The sequence below is a fragment of the Ochlerotatus camptorhynchus genome, unplaced genomic scaffold, assembly GCF_037179485.1.
Source record: "Ochlerotatus camptorhynchus isolate MF236.1 unplaced genomic scaffold, CSIRO-AGI_Acam_v1.1 ptg000171l, whole genome shotgun sequence".
NCBI lineage: Eukaryota > Metazoa > Arthropoda > Insecta > Diptera > Culicidae > Ochlerotatus > Ochlerotatus camptorhynchus.
The window spans coordinates 984,404-1,000,916 of record NW_027040661.1 but is presented as its reverse complement, the minus strand read 5'-3'; the positions used below and the strand labels follow the sequence as shown (position 1 = coordinate 1,000,916).

General features: G+C 36.5%; 1 protein-coding gene across 3 annotated transcripts in view; it reads right to left on the bottom strand.

The window, feature by feature from the left end:
* Positions 1 to 16,513, bottom strand: part of Osbp (oxysterol binding protein) — an 85,622-nt gene that overhangs the window by 45,618 nt on the left and 23,491 nt on the right. Inside the window, exon 3 of one of the 3 annotated variants that reach the window (XM_065222509.1) lies at positions 4,856 to 4,954. The exons of the other annotated variants lie outside the window; for them this stretch is intronic. Coding sequence (XP_065078581.1) covers positions 4,856 to 4,954 — 99 coding nt within the window. The remainder of the gene's footprint in view (positions 1 to 4,855; positions 4,955 to 16,513) is intronic. 3 annotated transcript variants of the gene reach the window in all.

Below are 16,513 nucleotides of genomic sequence, written 5' to 3'. Positions count from 1 at the left end.
GGATCTATTTGCCTTTTGTTGAAGCTAAAGCTACAACACATTTAAAACAGCACTTCTCAGTGCTAAATAGTATCTTCAAATGATCTACCTTTTTTTACTTTAATTCCTCTTCAATCCTTGTATGAACCCTAGCCGAGGTAATGCTGCTTGGACATTGACTTAAAATTCCTCTGCGTTGGAAATCGTTTTGGAAAAACGTTTATCAGCCGCCATGGCACTTAAACACAAAAGAAAAGGACTATCTCTTGATGCCTCTTCTGATGAAATTAATTTGAGCAATTAATTTGGTATGCTCACGGATGATGACTATGATCCACCATCCAGGCAAAATTCTAATAAAATTTTCCGACTTAATGCCAAGAAGGAAAAGGTCCCCTTTATTGTGGTAACTATTTCCAATTCTTATACTCTTCGCGCGGAACTTTTGGACTTTGTTAAATTAAAGTTTTCACTACAAATTGGCCGTCGGGGTGAATGCCGTGTTTTTCCTGAAACTTTGGACGGATTCAAACGTCTACTAAAGTATCTTACTGAGAATCAGCATAATTTCTTTACTTACGATAACAAAACTGAACGTTTGTTCAAGGTTGTCATGAAAGGGCTGCCCAGTGATGAATCCCTGGAAAGGTTTAAAGATGAATTGACAAAATTACATGGAGTTGAGCCAGTCTAAGTTATCAAAATGAAAATGAAATCCCGACGATTCACGCAACGGGATTTCTAATTTTTTTATTTTGTTCATTTCAAGTCTAGTGAACTAAACAACTTTAAGGCCTTGTGCTCTATGTCCGAGTGAAATGAGTTCACTTCAAGTTTAGTGAACTAAACAACTTTAAGGCCTTGTGCTCTATGTCCGAGTGAAGTGAGAACACTTCAGGAAGACTGGAGGAAATTTCCAAAACCTCACCCAGTGCAGTAAATGCCAGGGATGAGGTCACGAAACAAAAAAAATGCTACATGCCTGCTAAATGCATGAATTGTGGTGATTCCTCTAACGCAAAGGACGCCTGGTTCACAATCATAAGAAATTTAAATATTCAAATTGTGGTGTAAACCACAAATCCAATTTTTGGGACTCGCAAAGCGATCCTATAATCTCGTTCTAAGCGATAGGTAGGACACGCTCCACGTTCCCGATCAGGTACTAATTTCTCTGCTGTTAACAACGATCAAAGAACAACAAATTCTACATTCGTACCCGTAAATGGAAGTAAATGGAGCTACCTATGCTGCTATTGCAGCTGGTAGAAATCGAAAACAAAATTCTAGACAACATAATTCTAACGAAAATTTAAAAAAAATTGACTTAGGAAGCATTACTGCTCCTAAAATGGAATTTTACAGAAATCATGAATCACGAATCTGATATGCTGAAAACTAACTAACTAGCTATTCAAACTGGAGTAAAATTGGCTAATAACTTAGTTATGACTTTGAAATTCAGTAATGGATTTTAAATAATAAAATACCTATTTTGAATGCTCGATCTATTAAAGATAATTAAGACGAGCTATTTCACTTTTTGAGAGTTTATAACGTGCATAGCGCCGTTATAACTGAAACGATCCTTAAACCTGAACATAAGGGTTTAACCGGGGCGAAAATTATTTCATTTATAAAAATTACCGTCTTGATGGAGCCGATGGTGGGGTTGCAATCATTGTTCATAGTCGTACCAAACATCAAATTCTTTCTTCATTTGAAACCAATGTTTTTGAAACTTTGGGAGTTTATGTCGAAATGAAATTCGGGCAACTTACGTTTATAGTTTCCTATTTGCCATTTCAATGCGTAGGCCAGCAAAATAATTTTCTCAAGGGTGACCTTCAGAAACTTACCCGTCATAGGTCTAAATCTTTTATTATTGGTTTAAACTCACCAATACACCGCTCATGGAATAATGCTCAAAGCTATGTAATGTTTGATGATTGTTCTGCAGGTTACTACACTATTCAATATCGAAACAGCTCAGCATGCTTTTTTTCAGCAAGAAATCCCTGATTTGGTCTTAACTGATTCATGTCAACTTTGTAGCCAATTGGTTACCCATGCTGAATTCGGTTCTGATCACCTTCCAGTAACGTTTGAAAGATTCAGGTGTTGATGGAATTTTCTATATCCTCATCAAGAATTCACAGAGACTTGTCTTTCTTGGTTAAAATTATTTAACAGATGTATCCATTTGGCATACTTTCCTGACAAATGGAAAAATGCAAAAGTTGTTCTAATTTTGAAGCCGGATAAAAATCCAGCTTTTTCTAGCTACCGTCCTACAAGTTTGACTTGGAAAAAGCATTCGACAGTGTTTGGCATGAAGGTGTGATTGTTTAGTTTTCCACTCTGTATTAACTAGTTCAAAATTATCTAACTGACAGAACTCTCCAAGTAAATTAACATAACTCCAAATCGACTACCGGTACAACCGACAGAAACTTTTTTTCGGCAAACAAAAACGATAATTTCACTGAATTTTTTGTTAAAAAAATACGGTGTTTGAATGTATTTAGTGATTCCTCAGTCCATCAGCTTCAATCTGATTTGATTTTTACGTCTCTGAGCAAACGCGTGTTTTCCGGATTCTCTTGAAATGTAGCCCCTGTTCGTAACTGTTCGAGTTTTTTTTTTGTTTTATAGTCACATTTTAAGTTACTTGTGACCTGTCGGCAGATGAAATTTGAGCTTTGATTTTATGATCATGCCATTTGTTTTGCGTGTACCCTTCAAGTATGGATGATATTGAGCCATGTATAATTTTTTCACAGGCAAATTAATGTTGATTTTCCGTTTCGCATACAAATTTCTCTACTAGTTTTGAAAGTTTGGCGCAAATCTAGATCGCAAACGAATCCCTACATCAAACAATGCACTTTTTTCGGGACCTCAGTGCAAATCCACTCACTCTAAAATACACTATACAATTAAATACATACAACGAAAGTGTCGTTTCTTACATTTGCTGTGTATGATTCTTACGTGACATGCAAAGGCGGTTCGTACAGTAAACTGTAGCGAATAGGCAATTGTTTTTCAGATTTCATATTTTTTTTACAAAACCTTCATACGATGATTCTTCTTTTCTTCTTTCCTTTATTTAACGTCGGTCTCTGTTCCGCAATCTACACTGAAAAAAGTTTTCACTTAGTTTCTATTAGGAACGCACATAGTATTTTTCCAAAAACAAAAACAATGATTTTTATCTGAATATCACATAGCATTAGAAATTCTATATGAGAAATCATATAGATTTCATTGGACACATAACGTTCATGTGATTTAGAGGTGCAATTTCCAATTATGGGATCACATGAAAGTTATGTGAAATTCACATGGATATTTTCCACTGGTTATGTGATTTATTTTATGAGTGTAGTGCCAATCACCGACGGACATCGATTGCCATCCATTGACGGCAATCGAATGTGCAGGAAGGCAGCTTCCACACCTGTGTAGGATATCGCACCCATTCACAACACACATGGGCCGGGACCAACGGCTTTACTTCCCTTCAGAAGGAAGACGTGACCAGAGATTTTTATGCCTCAGAAAAATCCCACCGACCTCGACTGGGATTGAACCCAGACCCATTGGTGTGAGAAAGCAGTCACGCTTACCACTACACCACCGGCACCGGCATACGATGATTCTAGATGGTATCACTTTATAAATTAGGCGGAACTGATTTTTATAAAATATTTAAATAATTTCTATACACTCAATTCTGATCCTATGCTATTTTTTCCGACTCTATATTTGATCGTATGAACTCAAATTTAAATAGAATTTAATGCAACTTGTATCAAAAAATCATAAAAAAATATGGTAGTATTAAAAATTATGTACCCATCACGAGAACAAATTCGCGTAAAAACAGAATTGAAAGTATGCGGTAATTCATTGAAAATTTACGCTTCGAAACAAAGCAAGTCGACAAAAATATATACCATGATCTAAATTGAAAGAAGAAACTTGGTTTTGAAGATCACACGTTTTCAATATAACATTGTTTAAAGGAAATTCCGCCTGAAATCCAATTAATTAATTATTGTGTGTGTCAATTAATTATCTTAAAGATAAATCGTTCTGCTCAAACCTTTGTAGGAGTAAGAGGTGGAAAAATAATCATCATCATCATCATCAGACGTTTTATGTCTTCATTTACATCATATATTTCTTTCAAATTGCACTAGGAATTTCACGGTACTTAAAACACACTTGCACTGCATAAAATAACGGTTTGCTTAATGTACTGTGATAGTAATATAGGCTAATATTAATCATTCACTTTTCCACGATTAAAAAATGTACACGCCTAAACAAACGATTTTATCGTGCTTAACTTCGAAATGAAAAGTATTAGAACGACACATAATGGACCTCTAACTTTCCAATGTTTTTTTTTATATTGGTAGATATTAGAGTATAGTATCGAGAGTAGCCACAAACGGGAAGACACACGCATTTCCAAAAATTACAAACTAGAATAAGTCATCGCATCGTTGTGGGTTGGTTGGTTGGACTACTTCCGGTCCTGATTTTATCCCAATAATTAAAAAAAAATGCAGCTGTTGTTGCAGAATAAGGCAGCCTAAATACATATTTCAACATTAACATTGTTTTTCTCGAGTATCACACATGATTCACTTGAAGAGATTAACAGTTACATCATTCTATAAGCATACCCTACACCTAAGAGTTGAGAAAAAAACAGATAGTAAAGACACATTTACACGGTTATACAGAGAAGCTCTTCAACAAATTTGAATGATTATACAATTCCGATTAGTTTAGTGAAAAATGTAGGCTGCATCATGGACTATGTTTAGATTTAAATTTTGAATATGGTTTATACTATTACTTTTTGTGTTTCTTTCTGTCTTTTTTCGATTCAGATGGGGTATTCTGTCTAGTAGGTGAGCGAGGCGCTCGAATACATTGCATCATGGATCCTTTGCTCCTGAAAATTGGTTAATGCTAGGTTTAAAAATTATATGATACACTGCAGAAGACAAAACGAAAATTAAATAAGCGCGGCAACTACATTTTAGACTATTCTACTAGTTATGCTGACTGGAACTAAAATTGCTCAATTATTGTTAATATGCTTAATGAGATTCAGTTTTAATCATGCACTCAACCTGTAACATTTGAAATTTACAATCTGAAACCTATATCTTGTTTGTGTTCTAGAGCATTAACGTTTCATAGTTTTCAATGTCAATGCACAATAAATCGGAAGCGATACGAAGCAGTTAGGCACGAACTGTAAATTAACAAGGGAGCGAGGCAGTAGTGCAGATGTAGCATAATGCCACTCTATCGTGAATTGAAGCCTTTCATGTTTGCCCATGCACTAGCTATAAAATAATAGTTTGCCAAAGCTGCTAGTTACACATTGAGTTTGCGCAGTTTTTCCGTTCTACGAGTAGATGTTTACTGCGACAAAAGTGAGTAAACAATTTAGTAAACGATAACTCTTCACTCTATAGCAGTTGTTGTCAAACCCTTTTGCTGACGAAGTAAATACTGTTTGGAATCGATAACACGAGTGAGTGGCGACGTCATTAAGAAGCAGTTTCATGCTACATTTTTACAATTAACGGATTTCATGCATAAGGCTTATTTTGTTTTTCAAATTATTTTTTTAGAGTGTACATCTTCTTTGACATTATTACGTCCCTACTGGGACTTCACGCCAGTAGCCAACACAATGTTCTTTGAGCACTTCCAAAGTTATTAATTCTGGATCAACAATATAAAAGGGCCCATCAGTATTTGTAAACAAACCGTTCCAAAGCCCTTTACTCACAAAGCGAAATCCACCCACGCAAATCAACACCATCATCGGATAGTGGGCAACTTCTACCTACACGATGATGGTGTTGGTTTGTGTGAGCGACCTTCGATTTGTGAGGAATGGGCTTTGGAACGGTTTGTTTACAAATGGTGATGGGCCCTTTTCTATTGTTGATACAGAATTGAGAGCTTTCTAGGCCAGTGTCATTTTTGCATTAGTATTACTGTGTGGCAGGTACAATCATAGTCTACACACCAAAAATGGATTGCTGAACTGCTTCCGGCAAAAGTACATTATACTAAATAACCAACAATCCGGCAAATTTAACTGGATGCTCAGCTAACCAACATCATCAGGCAAAACAGGGATTTTGTTTAGAGTTTTACATTTCCGCGTTAAATTTTTTCATGAATGGAAGTGCTATCTTTTAAAACTTCGTGAATCAACAATAACATTCTATCAATTTGACAATATATTCCCTTTGATTTCAGGAAACATTTATCCCAAGTAACATTCTGAATCTTTGACCAAATAAGCCGACATGAAACCAGCACTACGGCAAAATGTTATAATCACGGCTACTGTTTATTACGAGATATACCTACTATATTTTTTACAGTAGGATAAAATTTAATGAACCATGCATTTAAAACAGTTTTACTCTTGTATAGCCCAAATAATCAATCGTCAAACAATTGTTCATTGAAAATAATGAACCGTAATACGGATAGACATTAGGCCAAAATTAAAAAATGTTTATTTATGGAAATATTTTGAATATACAAAAAATGAAGTCTAGAACATGTTTCTCGAACTCCTGGAGTAAAGTGTACATAACTTTAACCAGTTGTTTTATTTAAATAGTGCTGTAAAGTTCATAAATAGTCGCAAAAACACGTTTTTAAAAATGTCCACAAGCAAATAAAAGTTTGAACAGACTTTTATGTGGATAGACGAAGCTTACACGCAATATTTAGCCATGCATACGAAGTACATTGTGATCATAACCATGTGTACTTCTAATAGCTACGTTAGATTTACATATTTTAAGAAATTTAACTAAAGGGTGATACGGTCAAAATTTGGTCAATATCAACTTGACGTATTTCTTTCAATTTTGCATTTAAAAAACCTGAACACCCCTCATTTTGAAGGTGTGTGTGTGTAGAATGTTGCTCCTATTTTGATTTTGGAATTCACTCTTCAGTTGTCAAAATGCCGTCCAAGCAAGAAGAGCAGCGTATCAAAATTTTGCTCGCGCATCGCGAAAATCCGAGCTACTCGCACGCAAAGTTGGCAAAATCGCTAAAAGTTGCCAAATCAACCGTTACAAATGTAATTAAAGTGTTTGGGGAACGTTTGTCGACAGCCAGGAAGTCTGGATCGGGGGGAAATCGAAAACCGGAAGCCGCTGAGACGACAAAGAGAGTTGCCGGTAGTTTCAAGCGAAACCCTAACCTCTCTCTCCGAGATGCCGCAAATAAGCTGGGTGTATCGTCTACAACCGTGCATCGAGCCAAAAAACGAGCCGGACTATCGACTTACAAGAAGGTAGTGACTCCAAATCGCGATGATAAACAAAATACGACGGCCAAAGCGCGATCCCGGAGGCTGTACACGACGATGCTGACGAAGTTTGACTGCGTGGTAATGGACGACGAAACCTACGTCAAAGCCGACTACAAGCAACTTCCGGGACAAGAGTTTTATACGGCAAAAGGAAGGGGAAAGGTAGCAGATGTTTTCAAGCACATGAAACTGTCAAAGTTCGCAAAGAAATATCTGGTTTGGCAAGCCATCTGTACCTGTGGCTTGAAAAACAGCATTTTCATAGCTTCCGGGACTGTCAACCAAGAAATTTACGTGAAAGAGTGTTTGAATAAACGTCTGCTGCCTTTCCTGAAGAAACACGGTTGTTCCGTACTGTTTTGGCCGGATTTGGCATCTTGCCATTACGGTAAAAAGGCCATGGAGTGGTACGCCGCCAACAACGTGCAGGTGGTTCCCAAGGACAAGAACCCTCCCAACACGCCAGAGCTCCGCCCAATTGAGAAATACTGGGCTATTGTCAAGCGGAACCTAAAGAAGACCAAAAAACTGCTAAGGGCGAGCAGCAGTTCAAGGCAAACTGGCTTTCTGCGGCGAAGAAGGTGGACAAGGTGGCTGTACAAAATCTGATGGCAGGGGTCAAGCGTAAAGCCCGGCAATTCGGATTTGGAAAAGCGGAAGCCTAACTGAATATTTTTCCTGAATTTTATACTAATTGAACTTGAAAAAGAAATTTACTTTGATTTTTTAAATAAACGATTTCACCGATTTACACGCGTTTTCCCTTGACCAAATTTTGACCGTATCACCCTTTAAATTTATGTTTTGGCCCAATGTCACTCCCTATAAGGTTTTATTTAATTTTAGTAAAATGAGAAACCAATTGCAACCAACCATTTCCATGACAGTCGTAAATATATAATTGATAAATATGGGAATTTACGCATTCTCGTCAATATACACCTGCGCATCTATTAGCATTTTCTCAGCATCACGCACACATATAACGTGTTTGTTTGTTTACATTTCTATGCTGCTTGCTTCGCTATCCATTCCAATCAACATGATTATCCAAAATTGTTTGAAAGCATTTTTACAGCACTCCAAACTTCTCAGCTGACCCAATCGCAAAACTGAAATCAGATTGAAGCTGAAAGACTAAGGACTCGCGTAAATACATTCAGCGAACTGTTTTAATAGGAAAATGCAGTGAAATTAACGTTTAAATTTATGTTGCCGAAAACAGTCAATGGGTACCGAAGCCGAAATTTACCCTATATTCATATGCTTAAAATTGTTTTCCTTGCTAAAATGTGAATGTTGTTAATGAAGGGAACGATTTTTTTTAAATTTTTTGGCCACGGTACTCTTTGCAAAAAGTTTCGAAAATATTAAAGGGTGTATTCGATAAAAATTACGCACTTACGCATACCAAATTACTTGACATTTTCAGTATTGGTAAAAGTATATCTATTATCTATCTATATAATTTATATATCTATCTTTATATTCATATAAATATATCTATTTTCCAGTAAAAAAGCATTTATTATTCAAATTCAATCTTAGATATTACTGCTGCACAGCAAAGTAGAACATCAACAGGCATATTATACTAAGCGATTCAACAACGGATTTATTTGCAATATTTTGGGCAACCAAAAATGCTCTCTCTGCTTCAACCGAAATGTCCGAATATACTTTTTTAAATATTTCAGTTTTCAACAACCGTATATATTTCTTTTCAAAAGATTTTACTTTTCTTAACAACTTTGTTTCAGACGTCATTTCAATCAGAAGTTACGTTTTCGTGCTACAATTTATTGAAAAATGTCAAAGACGCCATTTTGAAAAAAACATACAGGATCCAAACTGCCCGAATTTTTGCAAAAATGTGTATGATTGCTCACACAATTATGCAAAGTTTCATGCAAATCCGTGCAGGTCGACTCAATCATTAATCAATTTTGTTCCTTGCATTTTATCGATAAATGGTCTTGAAAAAAGAAAAGAAAATCTCCTGCAAACACAGCTATCATTTTTCAATGCAGAGCAATGTGGTGAATTGTTAGATAGATGTGAACAACCGTCTAGTTTCCCATAGTAATTTTCATATAAACATCAAATGGTTATAGCCAAGTCAGTTTATTAAAAATGAGTTCAAATTTTGGGAGGCCCGATTTGGAATCGTTTAAGCACTGCGAAGCGAAAATTTGAAATTTTGCATAAGTCTAATAACCAGCGGGTAGGAGAATAATGCGGAAGAAGTAATTGTTTACAAAAGCTGTTACGCCTTCATTAGAGCTCTATCTAGATTTGTATTTCACTTGCTGTTGCTGTTCGTGTGAGTCTTGGTTGAGCCTAGTGAATTCTAGGTTTGTCATATTTCAAGATAGAACTGTAATAAGGGCGTAGCAACTTTTGTAAACAATGACTTCTCTCAACGATTTCTAGGTTTTCAAGGTACGCCCTCGCAAACCAACATAACCATTAGAGTAATACAACATTTTAAATTTTCGCTCCGCTGAACAACCTCCTTTAATATCCAATTTTTGTTCATTGTCTTCTAGACTTTCACAGTATTGCTATGATGAAAAGTTTTAAAGGTATTCTTATTGGAAACAACTCAGCTACAACTTTGCCGAAAATTGTTTTTGAGCCAAACGTCAAATTAAATAACTATTAATTATTTGGGAGATTGAAATTCTAATGGCATCATCAAGCAGCTATTTTGTTGTTGCTGTTCGTCTGAGTGGGTTCATCAGGTGTAAAGCAAAGCAAACAACGCGTGTATTGTTGAGTAGGCAGCGTGCATTTGCTTCACGGTGAGCTTGTCAATTTTATGTGAATATATGCATTAATTTTTTGAGGAACCAGAATAGAAGATAACATGCCGAAAATAGGTTTTTTTTTGCTTTGGCCGGTATTACCGGTTTCGTACTACCAGTTAGACCACCTTAATTGCATTTCTTGGCAATTCTGAGAATAATTTAATGGAATTCGTTAGGATAATAACAGGACAATTTTAGGAATTCTAAAAGAATTCAGATAAGAGATAAAAAATAGTTATAAGCAGAATTTAAAAGGTGTTCTGAGTATAATTGCAAAGGAATACTGAAGAAGATTCAGAAATAATTTCAAATAGAATTCCGGAAAAACGGAAAATATCAAAGGAATCGTATACAGAGGATTGTTAAAAAAATTAAAGGAAACTTTCATGAGCATTCAGTAGAGAATTCCAATAGGTTTCTGAGGAAAATTTCGAAGAATTTCTTATGAGAGTGTTGATTTCAAAGAAAATTTTGAGAACAATTTCTCATTCCCCCTCTTTTTCTCTGAGGTGACTAAGTTGGTCATGACGAGAGGAGCAACTCAATAGTTGGGTAAAGAAGAATTGAATTATAACACACCATCGACTGGAAATTCTTTCGGCAACGTGGGGCATAATCATTTATAAATTGATATTTTTCTGCTCTCATACGCTCTCAATATCACGCGTAAAAATCATGCTTGATATTGATTTTACAAGCTCCTTTGATATTGCGAGACTATTCAACAATAATGAAACTAAATCTCACCACAGTTTGGTGAGATTTGCAGCTGGTGAATTTTGTTAGCTTGATATTCCGAGCTGCGATATAGCAGCTTGCAATATCAATTGCAGTTGTTTGCTTGTTGATTTTTGTTTACGAAAATCAAGCGGGATTTTAATCTGTGGTGAGATTTGATTTTTGGTAATTTCCCAACACTGTTCTCTTGATTTATTGTTTTATTTATGTTTGAAAGAAAAACATATGGAATATAATAGCAGGAAAAGTTTTTTTTTTTACAATGTTGCCAAATTTATGTTTTCTACACTGAACACTTTTTTTCCTTGATTTGTTTTCCGTGCTTAGCACCAATGCTACCGACGCCAGGGAGGCGCTCCCACGCCTGGACCCTACATATCGACCCATCAACTCATGCACCGGGACCGTGATCAGAGATGTTATACCTCAGAACATCCCGGCGGCGCCGACTGGGATTGAACCCAGGCCTGCTGGGGTGAGAGGAAATCACGCTTACCACTACACCACCAGTGCCGCTACACTGAACACTTTAAACATGATTTTTTTTTAGTGTAGATGTAATCAATTATCTGTTTTGTTAGCACCATCGTGATCCATCTTTTTTTAAATAAGATAGATTAACTGACACAAAGTTCAATGCGTAGTGCATGTGAGATAGCATTTTGGGAAATAAATATACAGAATATGATGACATTTATTTCAAACCTATTCTTTTGAATGAATAAAGAATATAACAGATCAATCAAAAACTATAAATGCTACTTTCTCAAAGCGAATGCAATTATATTTTTATTCAATTCCATCGTTATGCTCTACCGCCGTAATCGTTTACTCAAATCGTTTACTTATTGAATCGTTGGTTTAATTTTTTGTTAGTAGGTATTGTAGCCAGGACGAGGCGACCATAAAGTAGACATGTGTCAGATTATGTTGATGCATTCTTCCAGATATCTACTAGATATTCTATATGAACTCTTGAAGCACCAAACCAGAATCGCTCCTTTTACTATTTTTCTTAGTTTCAACGGATTTGTACTGTTTTTAATTTGATGAAAAGATATTTTTCCCTTCTTTATGGTTTAATTGGTCATATCAAATGGTTGGTACGATTGATATTTTTATTTCAGGATTTTCATTTTTTGCAGAACTGCTAGACAAACTGTTTAGCAAGTTAAAACTAATTAATTTCCAGCAAAAAAATTTTCCAGCATCCATTTGACTATGTAGCATCTACTGGGGCCTCCCTTAGCTCAGTCGGTAAAGGCGCAGCTACAAAGCAAGACCATGCTGGAGGTGGCTGGGTTCAATTCCCGGTCCGGTCTAAGAATTTTTCGGGTTGGAAAATTTCTCGACTTCCTTGGGCATAGAAGTATGATTGAACTTGCCACACAATCATACCAATGCAAAAATGGTACAGGCATCGAAAGCTCTCAATTAATAACTGTGGAAGTGCATCTAGAACACTAAGTTGAGAGCACGCAATAAGCTAATATGCGATATGCAATAAGCTTGAAATGCGAAGAAGAAGAAGAAGCATCTACTGGATAGTTTTTTTTTGTATTAGTGAATGCAAAAATATGCAGGGATTTTTGCATTCACTAAAACAAATAAAAATATCCAGTAGATGCTACATAAAGGGTGTCCACGACGAAATTGCCACACACAAAATTGATTCGCAAAATTCGAGTTTTCATCCGATTGCCATCAAATTTTCAGGGATTGAGAAATAACTATTAAACTTCATTTTACCATTTTACTCGTATTTTATTTACAGTCCATACGCAAATGCCCGCACCTTGGCCTTAACCCCGGTCATAAGATTCTGCACAACCTGTGAATCAACCGTTTTTTGCATGTAAACCCATACTTTCTTCAGTTCCTCGACTGTCTTCACTACCTTAGGTCGTTTAAGAAGGTGCTGCTTCATAATCGCCCAGTACTTCTCGATGGGGCGGAGCTCCGGAGTGTTGGGAGGGTTGAACATTTTCGGCACGAAATTGACCTTATTGTCCGCATACCACTTCAGCACGTCCTTGGAGTAGTGGCATGAGGCCCAATCCGGCCAGAAGATTGTTGGGACGTTGTGGGCCTTCAGGAGAGAAAGCAGCCGCTTCTGGAGGCACTCTTTTATGTACACCTGTCCGTTCATCGTGTCCTGGGTCACGAAAGGTGCACTCCGCTTCCCGCACGTGCAGATGGCTTGCCAAACCAGGAATTTCTTCGCAAATTTGGACATCTTCTGATTGCGGACATGCTCCGGAACGCTGAACTTATCCTTGGCTGTGAAAAACAGGTTGCCGGGGATCTGTTTGAAGTCGGCCTTCACATATGTTTCGTCGTCCATGATGCAGCATTCAACTTTAGTCAGCATGTTGAGGTACAACTTCCTGGCACGGGTTTTGGCGGACTTGTTCTGCTTCTCGTCGCGATTAGGGGCCTTTTGTACCTTGAACGTTCGAAGCCCAGCCTTAGTTTTGGCCTTTTGGACTTCGGCTTAGGTGCAGCTTCTTAGCCACATCCCTAACGGAGGCGTTCGGATTTCGGTTGAAGGCCCCAACTACGCGGTTGTGATTTTTGGTGTTGTACGGAATACTTTTTCCTTCACTTCTGGGCTTCCGATCGGTGGTCAACCGTTCCTCGAACCGCTTAATCACTCGCGACACCGTGGAATTCGCGATTCCCAACGTTTTAGCGATGGAACGATGCGAGAGATCCTTGTTCTCGTGATGAATGCGCAAGATTTTATCACGCACGAGCTGTTCTTTCGACTCCATTTCCGCGAGTTTTGATCACAGGACTTTAAAACTTGCAGGATGTAAATAATGCACTATGAACTAAATCAACCCAAATTTTCATTAAATTCTACCCAACGGTTAAAAAGTTAGAGCAATTTCATAGTGTGGCAATTTCATCGTGGACGCCCTTTAGTCAAATGGAAGTTGAAAAAAATTTGTTTGAAAAATAATTATTTGGATTTTACGGCGCAATTACAAAAAAAAACAGGCAGCGGACCAACATATTAAGGTTCAAGACCCAGTCAATTAATTGAGATTCTTCTTGTTTTTGAATTTCAAAATTTGAAATATTCTTCAATCATTAGAATACACATACAGTCACACACAAGCCTCCGAAAATTTAAAGCAAGTATTTCATGATTTTACATCGTATATTTTCTGGGTAAAACACCATCACTTCATTTACTTACTTGTGTTCTTCGTAGCATTCCAAAATTTCGCGTAATCGAATACACTAAATTAATATAAACTGGAGGTCTAATCTCTTGGTGAACAAAATAAAACACCAAGAAAATCACTTCGACTCCACTTCTTTGCTAGCGAACGTAAAAGAATCATTGAACAAGCGTTACCAGATGTATTACTTCTAGCAGTCCATATAAGTTTATTAAAACATGCAAATACGAAGTTTGAACCAATAACTTAGATGAGTGGATGTTTTAAATGGAGAATAAGTATCAAAAACTGAATAAATAAAACTAAAAGGACCTTTTTTGGAACTTAAACGTTCCAATAACAAAGGTAAAAAAGATTGAATTAAACACAAACAGGGGAGATTGCAACATTGCATTTAGCCTGTTATTGGCTTTCCCGCTCAGGGGTGTAAACTAAATGTCATACAGCGTGGTCTGGCAATGTGAATGTTTTGTCTACAACATTCTTATACGCATGCAGTGTGACGTCACATTTGCTGTTGTATTGAAAAGCAAAAGAATAAAAGAGATGGTAGATTTTGCTCACCATACCAGTTGATATTTATGATTCATTGACTGTTTTGGTACGGCGACGCACGCTACCAACGAATTTTACCAATACTTTTAGAAAGTTGTGATTCAGAAATACAAGAAAAAGAAGCAACAGCAAATCGAATGATGCTTAGTTGCCTTTTAATGTAAAGTTGAAGAAATAACCTTCCAATGATTTAAACACATTAGAAATCGGACGTTTGTTAGGTACGCCTCTTTTCTACATTGGAATATTATTCGCGTATTTGAGATACTACCAATCTAGGCACGTTGCATTATTGTTGTGCAAGGACCATTTGTAGAAATAACTCAAGGAGTATTTGAGTCAGACTTAAAGGGTGTTTACGATCAAAATTTGGTCGACTTAAACTTGAGTATTTTTTAACCATTTAGCGTTAAAAAATCGTTATTTATTAAGATGTAACATAAAATGGTATATGTAGTTTGACTTCCAGCATACTGATATTCCCAGTAAAATGACGATAAAATAAAAACAATTCTTGGGCTGTTCGTCATAATCCCAGTTCGTATACGGCGGAAGAGGAGATTCTTCGTCAAATCTGAGCGTCTGTCCAACATGGATGTTGGATCAAACAGCAACTGACTGACAAAAATAATGCATAGTGTTTTTTTGTCTCTCCATAAAAGTTCAGAGCTTCAAAATTTCTTAAATTTTGGCAGACAGTTGATCAACTTTATTGGTTTAGTCTATGAGAAGCTTGAAGAATTTTATTAACGGGTGTTCAATAAAAAAATAGAATGATTTCAGTGCCGTCCAGCGCTCTTGTGAGTACATCGCGACTAAGTTGCGTCGTTCGGCTGACCAGGGTCCCTTCTCCAATATCCATTGACGTTGTTTTGAAGAATAAACATTATGTTTTTAATAAAAAAATACTGAATTCGTTGAAATGTTTTTTTTAACTAGCTATATGACTGAAAAAATTCTCATTTTTTATTGAACACCCGTTATACAATTTTTTTCTTGCTATCCTTTTTCAAACTGTTATTTCTTGAAATACAATGAACCAAATTAGGGCATTGTTTTTATTCAATCAAAGTGTTTTGTTACTTCTACGTGAATTTTACGATTCTGAGAGTTGGGAGGAAATGCTGTACTAATAACAGGCTAAAGCTATAGTGCAAAGGATAGTTTGATAGTTCCGCTCGAAAACGACAGTGTGAAAATTGAAATCGAAATTGAGTGAAGGACCACATTAAAGCGTCAATCAAATGCGCACTCCTTTACCTACTTTGATGGATGAGGGGATTTGAGGAATTTCCTCAAATCCACAGGCAAAAGAGAGCGCATTTGCCTTGATCATATACTGTCTACGGTTGTGGAATAGTTTGTTAGTGTTGTAATGCAACTCTTCTTTATCTAACTATTATTTTGCTATATTACCGCGCTAAAGCTTCTTGTTGATATTAGTATAGTATTTTCTCTCAACTCTGATTATTTTCATTTGTTATTAAAACATCAATCTTTTAAACTACACAAAGTTTACTCGACTATTCATAGTTTATTACCCTGAGGTCTGGTAAACTCCACTCCCGTACTAAGTGTGCCATGTACAAGATGCTGATGCTCACGGAGGACCTGCAAGCACTGGGAGTTTATGAACGATGCTTGTTTAGTCATATAAACCAGAAAATCGTGCGATTAAGTTAAATTAATAATTATGAAATCGATTTTTATGACCGTTTTTTGATCGTAGGTTCAATCCTAGACTCCTTCTTTTTAGACTTAGCATCGCGTCGCTTGTTTTCCGCTCCCAATTTTTGTTTTGTTCGGTTCTATAGAACATACAAAATCGTTACTGATAGAATTCGGTCGAAACGGTG